This window comes from Archocentrus centrarchus, unplaced genomic scaffold (assembly GCF_007364275.1).
Source record: "Archocentrus centrarchus isolate MPI-CPG fArcCen1 unplaced genomic scaffold, fArcCen1 scaffold_29_ctg1, whole genome shotgun sequence".
NCBI lineage: Eukaryota > Metazoa > Chordata > Actinopteri > Cichliformes > Cichlidae > Archocentrus > Archocentrus centrarchus.
In genome coordinates this window covers 3,732,652-3,747,790 of record NW_022060258.1, presented here as the reverse complement: position 1 = coordinate 3,747,790, position 15,139 = coordinate 3,732,652, and the positions used below count along the sequence as shown (strand labels likewise).

Here is a 15,139-nt window from a genome sequence, read left to right as displayed (position 1 = left end):
GATTTATAAACTGAAATCTCAGCAGAGGATTGTTGTTGTGTTTGTTTTTGTGACAAATATGCATTAAAAAAAACCCACTACTTTGTTTCTGTTACTGCATCACACTCACACTTCTGTGTCTCGCAGCACTGAAGAACAGCTTATTTTTCAAGCTCCGTGAATCTGTTCATGTTCCGACCTGTGCAGATAAACTGAAACTTGCTCTGCAGCTTTAGAGCTGTTGGCAGTTTTGAAATTTGACCTCTGGAATGAGTCAATTTTTCATAAGAAGACATGCTCAAGCTCCGCCCCTCACCTGATTACTCTCACTGACAAAGGAGAGACACACAGATGATCAGACTGAGCTTCAGACGGAGCAGCTTCCTCTGAGTGAGTCCAGCTGCAGGACAGAAAGGTGGAGAACTCCAACACTGCTGCTTCAAGCTGCTGACGCTCCACACACTGGATGTGAGTTTGACCAAAAACACGACTCAAACAGGTGAAGGTAGCAGAGGAGGGAGGGGAGCCGGGACTGACTGTGCTTCCTGCTTCCAGCTTCACTCTGAGACTCGATGGCTTCCAGATCAGAGGAGGATCTCTGCTGTCCCGTCTGTCAGGACGTCTTCAGAGATCCTGTTCTTCTGTCATGTAGCCACAGCTTCTGTAAAGACTGTCTGAACAGCTGCTGGAGAGACAAACCAACACACGAGTGTCCAGTCTGTAAGAAAATATCAATGTATGATCCTCCTTGTAACCTCGCTTTGAAGAACCTCTGTGAGTCGTTCCTACAGGAGAGAGATCGGAAAGCCTCAGAGGATCTCTGCAGTCTGCACTCTGAGACACTCAATCTGTTCTGTGTGGACCATCAGGAGCCAGTGTGTGTGGTCTGTGGGACCTCAGATAAACACACCAACCACACATTCAGACCCATCGATAAAGCTGCAGAACAACTCAAGAAGGAGCTTCAGGAAAGTCTGGAGCCCTTAAAGGAGAAGTTAACATTTTATGAAGAAGTTCAAGTGAAGTTTGATCAAACAGCAGAACACATTAAGGTCCAGGCCCGACACACAGAGAGGCAGATTAAGGAGCAGTTTAAGAAGCTTCACCAGTTTCTAGCAGAGGAAGAGGAGGCCAGGCTGGCTGCACTGAGGGAGGAAGAGGAGCAGAAGAGTAGGATGATGAAGGAGAGGATGGAGGCTCTGAGCAGAGAGATAGCAGCTCTTTCACACACAGTCAGAGCCACAGAGGAGGAGCTGAGAGCTGAAGACGTCTCATTCCTGCACAGCTACAAGGCTGCAGTGGAAAGAGTCCAGCACTGCCTCCTGCTGGATGATCCACAGCTGCCCTCAGGAGCTCTGATAGACCAGGCCAAACACCTGGGCAACCTGACCTTCAACATCTGGAACACCATGAAGGACATGGTCTCCTATACTCCTTTGATTCTGGATCCAAACACTGCTCATCCAGGACTCATCCTGTCTGAAGATCTGACCAGCGTGAGAGTAGGAGAGATGCAGCAGCTTCCTGATAATCCAGAGAGGTTTGATCATCTCTACTTTGTCCTCAGTTCTAAGGGTTTTGACTCAGGGAAACATACTTGGGATGTTGAGGTTGGAGAGAGCACACGCTGGTCACTGGGTGTGTTAGCAGAGTCTGTCCAGAAGAAGAGAAAGAAACAGCTTGGACTGTGGGGCCTGGGATTCAGTAAAGGTCAGTACTATGCAGGTTCATTAGCAGAGGCAGAAGCTGTTCTCCCAGTGCAGAAGAAGCTCCAGAGGATCCGAGTAAGTCTGGACTTGAACAGAGGAAAGCTGTCCTTCTCTGATCCTGATACTGACAAACACATATACACCTTCACACACACTTTCACTGAGAAGGTGTTTCCATTCATTGCTAATGTGGTTAAATTCCCAGTTATGCTATTACCAGCCAAGGTGTCAGTGTCAGTGAAGCAGAACAGTTAGAAACAAACAGGAAAATCATACCTGAAGGTAAAAGTCAGTGAATTTAACCTGCTGAAGTGCAAACGTAACTGATCCAAAGTTCTTTTCTTGAGTTTTTCTCTTTGATTCTTTCTGTTGGAGCTTTTCATGTGTAAAATCTGAGATTGAATTATTGATTCTGATGAGAATTTAAACAGAGAAGCATTATTATGGTGTGTGCATTAATGAAAAATAAAGGCACTGGTGAGAAATACAGCGGGTTGGAAACTGTTGCTGTACGTTTCGTCTCTGCATTCCTCTTGTTAGTACGTCTGGGAGCAGAATGAAAACATGACATCATGCTCTGCAGCATATTAAAAGGATGGAGGAGGGATCCCTCATGGGTACGAGTGTAGAGCACTGAGGCTTCAAATGCATAATTAAAACTCTGAAAGGTTTCCCTGCTATCTTCCATTTCCCACAATGACACAGAACACATCAGCAGAGCGCTGCTGCTGAGCTCCATTCACACTTTAAACGCTCATCTGGGAAGGTTTTAACAAGAGGCCGATCAGCACGCATCACAGGGGCCGCGTGACAGTGATGAAACGCCGCACCTCTGAAGCAGGCTGCATGTACGCCGCTTTGCTCAGGGGCAAAAAAAAAAAAAAAATGCTGTTTGATCTGCGTTTTTAGGGATTTTTCTAAAAGAACCTGCAGTTAAACTGAAACGTCAGCTGTGGAACAAACAGTTTAACTGTCACTGCTGAAGGCAACCTGCAGATAGAAGGGAAATAAAGTGGAGAGTGAGACTTATTTTCCTCTGTACTGAATACGTTATGGTGATTTATTATTTATTTATCGTTTATGAAAAAAAATGTGGCAGCCGTGAGCCACATTTGGGCCAAACATTCACTGCTATCTGAGCAGGTACACACAGGGCTGGAATTACGTAGCCTTTCCCTTTTTTCAGTGTGTTTGTGCAGAGAGGTGGTCGTGAATGTAAAGGTGTAAAAACGCGCTCTAATTTCCTCTCACGGTATGATGTCAGCAGCAGTGTGGCCCATCCCCGGTCGCCCTGGGCTCGCAGTCGCAGGGGGGCCAACAGCGCAGCAGAGCTCCATCACCCACCGCATGGCAGCGACTCTGAGGCAGATGGTGCTGCTCTCTGAAGCTCTGCGCTGAGCTGCTGCTCACAGATTAATGGCTCATCACTGCACATCTGAAAACACACCTCTCCTCCCTTATACATCCATGTCAGTCTACAAAAGAAGTGAGGAGAAGGGCAAGTGTGAGGAACAACTGTTTGAATTACACACTGTGGGGGTGTGTCAGTGGCCCATATGGACAGCACCAACATCAGTGTAGGGACTCCCAGTATATTTTATCAGCCTTGTAAAATTAAAACCAATGTCAATCAAATGATTAACCATTAACTTTGGAATGTCAATTAGTAAAGTTAGCAAAACACATCTATAGAAATTATCAATGTAGTTCTCATAAAACACACTAAACTATAGATCTGCAACTCTATAGTTGAATAATCAGTGAGAAATCACAGAGAAAGAGAGAATGTGATAATGAGTGTCTGTTGGATGTGTGCCTGTGTATGTGTGTGTGTGTGTGTGTGTGTGTGTGAGAGAACAGAACATGCATGGCAGGCGCTTTGAATTTCCTCACTATGTGCAAAAAATGAAGCTGTGATCATGTAGCGTGCAGCTTAATAAGGAAGGTTATTAGTTAACATGTAAGACCCTGTGTGTGCGTGTGTGTGTGCGTGCGTGCTTGTGTGTGCAAACATAACTTAGCTCAACCAAGAGGAGTGAAGCCCAGTAACATCACAGTAACACTGAAACAAGTGAAACGAAACAAATGCATGTACACGAGCAGCTTTGGTTTTTCTGTGCTGTGCCCAGTCGGTCGGTCTGAGCTCTGCTGGGGTCGTATTCTCGGCTCATGCTCGGGTCTCCTCGGGCTCTCTGTGGATCTTGGCCTCCATCTACTTCTTCTAGGGTCACACACACACACAAAAAGCAAAATGGATACAAAACCAACAATCTCGCTTGTTAAAGTGTGTGTGTGTGTGTGTGTGTGTGTGTGTGTGTTTTCTCTCTGTCTTTTTGCCCCTGTCTGCCAGCTCTGGTATTGCAGTATTGCACATGTACACATGTGAATAATAATAAAAATGAATAAAAGAAAATCACAAACATTGGGAGCCTATAGAGAGTTTAAAGAGCTCATCTTGGAAAAGCAGAGTGCATTCATAGAGAAGTCAAAGCAGGCCACACCCTCTCAGAGCAGAGCAGCGTACTTCTTACCTGTCTGAAGCTGAGGGCGGAACAAGTGAGAACAGTGTGTGTGTGTGTGTGTGTGTGTGTGTGTGTGTGTGTTTTCTCTCTGTCTTTTTGCCCCTGTCTGCCAGCTCTGGTATTGCAGTATTGCACATGTACACATGTGAATAATAATAAAAATGAATAAAAGAAAATCACAAACATTGGGAGCCTATAGAGAGTTTAAAGAGCTCATCTTGGAAAAGCAGAGTGCATTCATAGAGAAGTCAAAGCAGGCCACACCCTCTCAGAGCAGAGCAGCGTACTTCTTACCTGTCTGAAGCTGAGGGCGGAACAAGTGAGAACAGTGTGCGTGTGTGTGTGTGTGTGTGTGTGTGTGTGTGTGTGGGGGGGGGGGGGGGGGGGGGGGGGGGGGTGCACCCACCCGGGGCCCAGGAAGCATAAGTGTGGATTGGGCCTGCCCCACACCACAGTGGGCCTGCACAGGCATGTTTGCTGTCAAAGGCATTTTTATAGCTTGTGTTCTCCTGCTTAACACTCATCAGACTGCTATGATGTTCACAAACATTATTATTTATAGATTTTTTTATAAATCAGGATTTCTCATTTCTTCATTTACAGTTACTTTAACCCGACTCTTAAGTGCTCAGCACCTGTGTGAAAGAAAATGTCAGGTGTGGCTGTGGCTGAGGTTTCACTGGTCATTCATGCAGGTTTTCAGGAAATACACCTGACTCTTGATAATTACATCATCACACTCATCTCGGACGGTCACTTTGATCCTCCACAGATTCTCTACATTTAGGATGCTGTGCACCTCTTTTCCTGCTTCAAGCTATTACTGTGAAACTGACCTTTTATGGCTGTAAAATTATTATTTCTGAGAAGAAAATCAATGACTGACATTTGTTTGGCAGCAGAGGATCGATATCTGAAACATGAGCTGACCTAAAGAACCACAGGTTAACAGTACAGGCTGCTCACAAAATGCTGGGAGGGATTTTAATCTAACTTTAATCTCATGTGGAAAGCTTTCCCATCAAGCCAATTTAGTTTTTCATTTATCTGAGAAATGTTTCATTTTCTTTTATTAGCCACACTTTGTCTCATCTAACAATGATAAATACATTTCTACAGTGGGGAGTTTAACAAGAAAAAGCTTAATGCCTTAATTGAGATTGTTAGAAAAAGACTTAATTAAAAAGTGTTGTTGGAATATTACTGCAGTGTGGAGAGTTTTGTTTTTTTTGGGGGGGGGTGGGGGGGGGGGGGGGGTGGCATTAACTTCCAGGATTGAAAAAAAAGTGAAGCTAAAGCCTGCAGTTCCTGTGGTATCCAGCAGAGGCGCCACACCGAGTCAGTCCCAATAGACACTCATGTTAAAACTTTCCAGCAGAAATAAACATGTTTGCTTTTTTCTCTGTATATAATTTCCTCCTTCATAACAGCTGTACAGAAGGGGGGGGGGGGGTTGTAGCTCACCTGTTTAAATTGGATTAAGGTTTAAAGTTTGCATTATTAGAGGCGTGGCCTCTTTGACTGCCAGGTGGATGGGGACACAGGTAGCTGGTAGCTATCAGCTCATGGCAGGCCGTTTTAACATAAAATCTGTTTGTATGACTCTCCATAATTACCTTTAAGATATCTAAAACTGCATTTTGACTAGACAATAGTGTTGTAGTACTCAAGATCGGTCTTGGTCTCGAGACCGCTTTTTGATGGTCTCGGTCTTGTCATGGACTCGACCGCATTTGGTCTCGGTCTTGTCATGGACTCGGACCTTGCGGACTCGGGATTTTATTTCAAAACCAATCAAGACCACAGCTGTGCAAATATCGCTAAATTGCCAGAATACTGTCCAATTTATTTGTTAACATCTTTGCTTTTATTGGATACAAAACGTACTGATTCAAATCCAACAAAGATTGCGCTCCTCTGCCTCTCAAAGGAGCGCAGCCTCACAGACTCCGCCCCGGCTAGGTCACTGCTATTATCGCTGCTTACGCCTGTATCATTTCACCGCAGTTTGCAATCTACCACAGAGCATGGACAGTTTCATTCACAATGTGCACGTTTGGTCTCACTATGGTCATGCATGTGCTGCATAAATCGAAATAACAACCGGCATGAACAGGAAGAGAAGTAAGAGGGAAAATGAAGATCAAAGGAAAATTTCAGGCTTCTGATTCAACAAAAAAATCCCAGCATGAAAGGTAAATACCAACCTTCATGTATTTTGATACACAAACTAAAAATTTAATGCAAGTTTTAGGGCGGCAACGATTCTTGGAGTAACGCAATTATATTATTAAAAATCCTCGACACAAATTTGTTGCTTTGATGTTTGGTTTCAACTCTGCAGCTCAGGTGTCTCCGTGTAAGCGGAGCATTTCCTCCACATTAGTTTTCCATGCCAGTTTCGATAGCCGGGGATCGGTCCGCCAGGGCCTCCGCCCTCGGCCACCGCCCGACACACATTGCACCCGACCCCTACGACACCTCCTGCGGGTGGTGGGCCTGCAGGAGGGCGGGCCCATGTAACCTCTTCGGGCTGCGCCCGGCCAAGCACCACGGGCTAATGCCTGGCCACCAGACGCTCTCCCTCGAGCTCCCTCCCCAGGCCTGGCTCCAGGGTGGGGCCCCGGTAACCCTATCCCGGGCAGGGTAAACTGTTCCCTTGTTTTTTCACTCATAAGGGTCTTCTGAATAAGGGTTCTGCGGGAGTATGGGGTGTCTGGCCCATTGTTGCGGGCCATTCAGTCCTTGTACAACCACAGTGAGAGCTTGGTCCGTATAGCCGGTAATAAGTCGGATTTGTTTCCTGTGGGTGTTGGACTCCGTCAGGGCTGCCCTTTGTCACCGATTCTGTTCATAATTTTTATGGACAGAATTTCTAGGCGTAGCCAGGTGGCGGAAGGCTTCTTCCTTGGTGGCCTCAGAGTCTCATCTCTGCTTTTTGCAGATGATGCGGTTCTGTTGGCTTCATCAGGGGGGGGCCTCCAGCTCGCAGTGGAACGGTTCGCAGCCGAGTGTGAAGCGGCTGGCATGAGAATCAGCACCTCTAAGTCTGAGGCCATGGTCCTCAGCCGGAAAAGGGTGGAGTGCCATCTCCGGCTCAGGAACGAGTTCTTGCCTCAAGTGGAGGAGTTTAAGTATCTCGGGGTCTTGTTCACGAGTGATGGGCGAAGGGAACGGGAGATCGACAGGCGGATCGGGGCTGCTTCTGCAGTGATGCGGACGCTGCACCGGTCCGTCGTGGTGAAGAGGGAGCTTAGCGTAAAAGCGGAGCTCTCGATTTACCGGTCGATCTACGTTCCTACCCTCACCTATGGTCACGAGCTTTGGGTAGTGACCGAAAGAATAGGATCGCGAATACAAGCGGCAGAAATGAGTTTCCTTCGAAGGGTGGCTGGCCTCTCCCTTAGAGATAAGGTGAGGAGTGCGGCCATCCGGGAGGGGCTCAGAGTAGAGCCGCTGCTCCTCCACATCGAAAGGAGCCAGTTGAGGTGGCTCGGGCATCTGATTAGGATGCCTCCTGGCCGCCTCCTGGGTGAGGTGTTCCGGGCATGTCCCACCGGGAAGAGGCCCCGTGGTAGACCCAGGACACGCTGGAGAGATTATGTATCTCGGCTGGCCTGGGAACGCCTTGGGGTCCCTCCGGATGAGCTGGAGAAGGTGGCTGGGGAGAGGGAAGCTTGGGCTTCTCTGCTTAGGCTTCTGCCCCCGCGACCCGGCCCCGGATAAGCGGAAGAAAATGGATGGATGGATGGATAGTTTTCCATGCTGTAACAGATTTCCGTCATTTGGAAAAGAACAAAAAAAACAACAACGACCCTTTAACACGAGTGGATCGCTGAGATGTTTTTCCACGCCCCCACTTCTCTGTGCTGTGAGTGCGCATGTTTGAATGTGCGCGCGTGTGTTGCGCAGAGGATGTCAACTGTTATTTTTTCTTTACGTCAGCTGTAGCCACCAGAACAGACCTATAACCACAGTGTACTGGGGAAAGGTTGGCTGCCATTAGCACTAGCAATCGTTCGGTGCCCCCCCCCCCCCCAACTAATTGATAGTTGCAGCCCTACTTGTATTCAGAAAGCCATAGATGTAACTTTTCTGGATTATATGCAAAAATTATCATTCTATCGATCTAATAAGGCCTGATTTAGAGTTCTGCATTGATCCTTTGTGCATAACTGAAAAACCTCTCTGAAGCAAACCTGACATGCACCTCGAGAAATGTAACTACCCTCCAAAAAAACTGATTACTGCTTTCCAGTTACATTTTAGGCCCCATTACTCAATTAACAAGTGGGAGTGGCATTTAGCGGTAAGCATTAGCTTACTAATTAGCATTAGCGTTAGCGCTGGGGTGAGAAATATTTCTTGCTAGAACCCTGAAGTTACCATGGCCACCACCAATGGTAATGGCAGAGAAGTAAGTAAGTTGTTTCTCCGCCATTAGTACATTGAGCTAGTGGTGGGTAGATCGATCCTGATATCGATAATATGGATGCCAACGTTGGTATTGGTATTGATCAATATCAGTGTAATGAGATCGATACTTTGGCTTCAGTTTCTCTCCTGAATGCAGTGCTCCTGCTGTCGCTCCTGTCACAGCACAGAGCAGGCACACTGTGCTCCTCCCCTCCCCACAGTGTTTTGTTATACTGTCGTGTGACACATAACATATTTTATTTGGGAAAAAAAAAAGGATTTTGCTATGAAACATTTAAAGCAAATTTAAATTTAAATTTGTAGAAAATTAGTGAATGAAGGGACATTTTTTATAAATTTTTTTTATTATACTTTCTGAAAAATCTACCTGGAAAAAAGTTTGCATTTGTTCTTGAGTGATGATTTTGTACACTTAATTTATGGAAAAAAAAATTCCAGACATCAATGTATGGGGAAAATTGTTTTGTTAATGTTCTATTGTTTCAGAACAATAACTTTTATTTTGAGCAAGTATTTTCTACTTACATATAAACTTTGCCCAGTTCTATCCTGGGGTTTCAACTAATTAATGATCCAAAGGAAAAAAAAATCTCAAACCAGTTAAACTTCATGGAAATTCTTCATAATTATTAAAAAGTATTGGTATCAGTATCAGTGATAATGGCCCTGTGTTTTCTTGGCATAGGATCGATACCAAATCTTGAAGTATCACACACAACTACATTGAGCAGCATACACAAGGAGTGATTGGCAGTGCTAAGACCCTCCTCCTGGCTCTGATTGGTTGTTTTTGACTTGGAGCGGTTCAGGGAGGAGGTGGAGGAGCTCCATTTTTTTCACAGATTATCGGTCTCATACTGTCGTGACGGTTTTAACAAGTATGTAAAAAACAGATTTTTTATAAAAGTTACATACTGCAGCTTTAATCTGTATAAGATTAAGGCTTTAGTTTTTACTGTCAATGATTGTTTGCCATTTTTTCAGTTTTACACATTTAGCTATGTGTTTTTGAAAAAGCTCCCATTTTTACAAAGATTGTTGGTTTAAAAACAGCACAGCTTTATGCATTGTTTATGAAAGTTCATCACTATTGTGATGAACTATGAATAATTGTTTTACATTCTGTGATAAATGATGGAAGTCACCCAGAAGTATTAAATAAAGATGGTTATATTTATTTGAGCTGTGAGTGTTTAATATCAGGATGATTTTATGGGAATGTGGATCTTTCAGATCAATTTGAGAAGTGATTTTGATCATGTTTCACATTTTATTGTATCATGTAGCGTCAGGCACTGGTCTTGGTCTTGTCTCGGTCTCGCCCTCCCTCGGTCTTGATCTAGACTGGTCCTTTCAATATATCTCAAATGACGTCACCGGATTCGTCATTTGATCAGCAGGTCTCTCTGGTTGGACAGCAGGTAACAGGGTGAGACCTCTACCATTTTGACTAGTCAAAATTATAGTTCTAGATATCTCTAATTTAGTTTTGCCTAGTCATTATTTGCTTTCAAGATATCTAGAATTTAATTTGCACTGGTCAAAACTATATATCTCCTATCTAAAAAAACATTTAGGTATCTTTAATTATATGACTAGTCAGAACAAAAAGCGAGATATCTCGAATTTACTTTGTAACTAGTCATAATTTAATTGTAGATATCTGAAATGTGTGTTTCCGATAGTCAGTAATTTATTGAAGATATCTTAAATTGAAGCCACCATACAAATCAATGGTAAATCTGACGTCATTTTGACTAGTCAGAATGTAATTAGAGATATCTTAATTTACTAATACTATCTAGTCATAAATCAATTTCAGATAATGTAAGTGGAATGTAAGTGTGGTGACTCAGATTTTATGTTAAAACGACCTGCCATATTAAAACGACCTGCCATAGGGGTTGGGCTGTTTGTTCCGCCCTTTAGGTGGAGCCACCTTTCCTTTGGGCATCCAGACATACCTGCACTCATCAATTCACTCTATTTGAGGACCGGCAGACGCCTTCACTCTTCACCAGAGTCATCGTCTGTGCCGTGGTAAACTGTCTCTGTTTAACAAGCCTCTGCAGTTTTCCTGCCCTGGACTAGCCTAACAAGTTTGAGTCTTTCATGGATGCCTCACTGTTTTTCTCTCCGCTCCTTTCAGCCTTGTGAATTCAGGTTTTACCTGCCTGCACTCCTCCAGACTCGCCTCCAGGACTCGTCTCCCTCTAGCACGATCCCCTCCCCCCAGAAATGAGCTCACCCGCTCTGCAAGTAATCCTGAACCAATCTGCCTTCCCTCACACCACTCTCACTTGTGGATACACTGATTGAGAAATGAAAGAAAATAATTCCCTTCAGAACTGACCCGAGGAACTCGTTTTTCCCCCCCATGCCTCCCCCTGCCACAGGCCTGAGAGTATTAGTCAGCTTCAGAGTTATTAATGCATTCAGTAGTTGCCCCTTTGTAAATTAACTTTTGGGATGGGGCCACTCGGTTTAGTTTTTATAGGTTTGTCAGTGGCCACTACATTAGGTACAGCCACTGTAGTGTTCTTTTCTGCACTTAGTAGACTAGAAGTTCAAAGTTCACCATTAACCTGGCTGGTAATTTTTATGTCTATTTTTTGAGTCACCTGTAAATAAAGTTCACTTTGAATTTGAACTCCTCGCTCCTCCGTGTGTCTTTGCTCGAGTGTACAGCGCTTATGACATGGGTGGGTGCCTTAGCTAAAAACGACACGAGGACCACTGACACCAAAAGCAGGTGGACAGCAGGTAACAGGGTGAGACCTCTACCAGTGGAGGGAGGTGTAAAGCCAGTGAGCAGCAGGCTGGCTTACAGCCCACCAAGAAATGAAAGGCTGGCATTAATATTAAAGCTTCAAACTTTTCTTGAGTTCATCAGGCAAAAGACACTTTTCTTGAAGTCATTTCTAAAGTATAACCACTCAAACTGACTTTAAAAAAGGAGGAAAAACTTTTTTGAGGTAACAATGTCAGAAACTAAAATGACTTTTAAGAAAGTTAGATTTCACAGGAACCCTGATATGTTGTTGGAAAAATGAATTTTCGACTGTGTAAATTGAATGTCTGTTGGAACAGCAGGAAATGAGAGAATTTTGGAGCTGTTGACTTTATAGACAAAAATATGGATGGATAGTTTTGTCACTTCTGGCATCGGCACGGTGACATCAGAAACCAGTGGGTGACGTCACAGTCCACATTTTTGGAAATACGTTTTATAAACTTTGCATTTTTTGTCTCAATCATTCCAATATTTCTGGATGAACTCCGAACACAGTTATTTCTGCCCACGGGATAAATATGGAGAAAGTGCCTGTTACATGTCATCACACTTGATTTCAGCCTTCAGCGTGTCAACAATCAGCTCACTGAAGTGCACTCACCTGCAAAGGTACAGCCTGACCTGAACGCTCTCTCTCAGACACACACACATTTCTGCCTGTCTGTCCTCGAGTGAAGTACACACTGATGTTCAACATGCATACTTCTGGATTCTTTTTAATATTTTCAGCCTAAATCATTTGCTGTTGTTAACGATGCCATCTGTGAGCTACACTGCAGTCAGAAACAACATAAAACATCCACAAAACACTTCATTTGATTTTATTTGTCATTATTCCTACAAATAAGAAGAGGAAATAATAAAAGAACTGAAGGGAAAGGAGCTGCTGCTGCGTTTCAGCGGCTCGGAGGCGTGCAGAGAGATGATGGCTGCTTTACTTTATTGTTGATAGAAAACATCTTTTATTTTCTTTTTACAAACGAGAAAATAAAGTCCGTGTTTATTAAAGTAAATCACCCTGATGTATCAATAACATGTACAACAGCTAACTTTATGCACAATCCAATATAATGAAGATGCAGAAAAATAGAAATACACAGCAGCAAACAGCACATTGTCGATATTTAGAGACCTCCAGTGTGTCACAAATCATGTTTTCAGGGGAGATCATGTGTTATTAAGAGGAGCCGAGCTCCCCCGCTCCCCCCCGGCGCTCCTGATCTCTGACAAACAAAGCAGTGAAAAATGCTGTTTCTCCTGTCAGAAAATGAACAGCTTCATATGCTGCAGTGGGATTACAGCAGCCACGACATCACACACTTCTTGGACTATTGACAGATTAAATTCAGCTGCTCTGCTTTTTCTTACTTCCTGTCACATGAGCGAGTTTCAGGCTTCAGACTGCTCTAAACTCTCAGTTTCACACTGTTTTCTCTACCCTTGGGTCTGTGTGACGTCACATTCTTATTTCCTGTCACATGACCAGATTTCATTCATCAAGATCTGATGTGTGATGTAAGCACTCTTATTTTTATGAGCAATTTAGTTTTTTTAAAATTTTGCCCATTTAACATGCGACTAAAACAAAACCCAACCCCGACCCCTCGACCATGACCTGTGACCTAGTGGATGTTAAGAGGTCAAGTCTGGTGCAGTTGTTGCTACCTATGCTGACTAAGAGCATAAAAGGAAAAAACTCAGATGGGACGAGAAGCTGTACACCAAAATCTCCAGCTAATGCAAACCAGCCCTCCTGCAGTCTGCTAATATGATGTTCTGAGGAGCAGAGAAACATTTTAGGGCCGCTCGGTTTAATCCAAACACTTTAAATCTCACATCTCAACAGGATCGCTTCCACAGAGCAGGAGGAGAACATAAAGAAGCTCGGCGGTGACACATTTATTAACATGATGAATTGCTCTTGGACGAGACATCTTGTCCTGCCTCGTACAAGAAAAGTATGATTTATGATTGCCTCCAAGTTCACTGTCAGAAAACAATACCGGGGGAATTATCGGCATTTGAGAATCTCTGTAATACAAATTAATGATCACATCACACAGCGAGCCCAGCCGGACCCCGCTGAATTGCACTTCTTAACAGCCTGTTTTGAAACGTTAATCAATTCATGACAAAGCTATAACTTAGAGCAGTGATGAGAAGAGAGGAAAAAACCCTGTGAGTGTCCGTCCTCCTGCCACCATCACTCAGCGAGGGAGAAATCACCGCCGTTACTTTCAGCTCAGTAATGACGAACACGCGCTCGGCTTCATCTGCCATCGTCTAAAGGTGACGTGGGGAGAGCCTCTGTGTGAGCACATCAACTCTTCCACTCATTCCTAACCCCATCCATCATGGCGGAGTACATTTTCTGCCATTATTTCTCTATTATTAGATTTATTCGGACTGGAACGAGGGGAAACATGAACGGGCCACTGGAATTTGTCAAAATCACGAGCAGGACAGAAAACCAATTAAAGGCCTTCTTTTAACAATTACGGTGAAGACGCGTGGCTGTTTGGGGTCATTTCAGAGAATCAGTCAAAAGTTTGGACACGTTAACTCACGGCTGGGTTTTCTGCACTTTCACATCTCAACATTTGACGGTTTTTAAAGAAACTTTCTGAAATGTTCTGGACTGACTGACCTTCATGTCTTCTGGAAATTTTGTTTCCAATTTTTGAAATTGTGAATAAATTTTCCTTCATGGAGAAATGGGCGTGGGCTCTTATGGGTTAAAAGGTTAATGTATTTCTCTTCATGAGCCGAGTGGTTCTTATCATAGTATGTAAGGTAGTGATAGATCTGCTCATAAAAAAAAGAAGAAAGAATCCAGCAGATAACTTTTCATAAGGCTCACCTGTTAAAGTAAGGACCTTGTGCTTCCTGGTTAATTAATGCTAGGCTTTCATCAAGGGAAACTGTTCATCCAGGTCTCGGGGAACAGCCTGATGCTCAGACTTCTTTCACCCCAGTGACCTCCTCCAGCTCCTCTGGGAGGATGCTGAGGACTTCCAAAGCTATCTGAGGTGTCCTGGCCTTTAGATTTCCTGGTTGGACATGTCCAACATATACCTCACCTGACCTAGGAGTCAGATGCTAATCAGTCTCAACTGGCTTCCTTCAGCGTGGAAGCGAGGCAGCTCAACTCTGAGCTCCTCCTGAATGACTGAACTCCTCACCCCGTCAGAGGAGCCACTTGTACCCTTGATTTTATTCCTTCAGTCACTACCCACAGCTCGTGGCCATAGGTGAGGGGAGGAATGTGGACAGACCAGTAAATCAACAGCTTCACCTTCATGCTGAGCTCTTCCTTCACCACAACAAATGGTACAACTTGTGCATCGCCTTAGATGCTGCACCAATCCAGCAACCAATCGCTTACTCCACTCTTCTTTCACCTGTGAGTAAAAACTCAGAGATACTTGAATTCCTCCGTGCAGGGCAGAAACTCATAGCTAACCTGGAGTGGGCACTCAACTCTTTTCCAGCTGAGAACCATGACGTCCCCATCCTCACCGCTCTAAACCGTCATGAGGCATCCTGGTCAGATGTCCGAACCACCTCAACTGGCTCCTTTTGATGTGGAGGAGCAGCGGCTCCGCTCTGAGCCCCTCTCAAATGGGCTTCACCCTGTCTCTGAAGAAGAGGCTAGCCACCCTTCAAGGGAAGCTCATTTCTGCTGTTTGTATCTGCGA

The 15,139-nt window shown here is 44.4% G+C and overlaps 1 protein-coding gene across 2 annotated transcripts; it reads left to right on the top strand.

Annotated features, from left to right (window-relative positions):
• Positions 1-325: 325 nt before the first annotated feature.
• LOC115776237 (nuclear factor 7, brain-like) lies at positions 326-2,131 on the top strand. 2 transcript variants are annotated; one of them, XM_030723846.1, is made up of 2 exons: positions 326-447; positions 535-2,131. In XM_030723846.1, the coding sequence occupies exon 2, from the start codon at positions 552-554 to the stop codon at positions 1,941-1,943; it is 1,392 nt and encodes a 463-aa protein (XP_030579706.1). In that variant the 5' UTR covers positions 326-447; positions 535-551; the 3' UTR covers positions 1,944-2,131. The 2 variants fall into 2 exon arrangements, with proteins under 2 accessions (XP_030579706.1, XP_030579705.1); XM_030723845.1 differs by having other exon boundaries at positions 345-447; positions 489-2,131.
• The last annotated feature ends 13,008 nt before the right edge of the window (positions 2,132-15,139 follow it).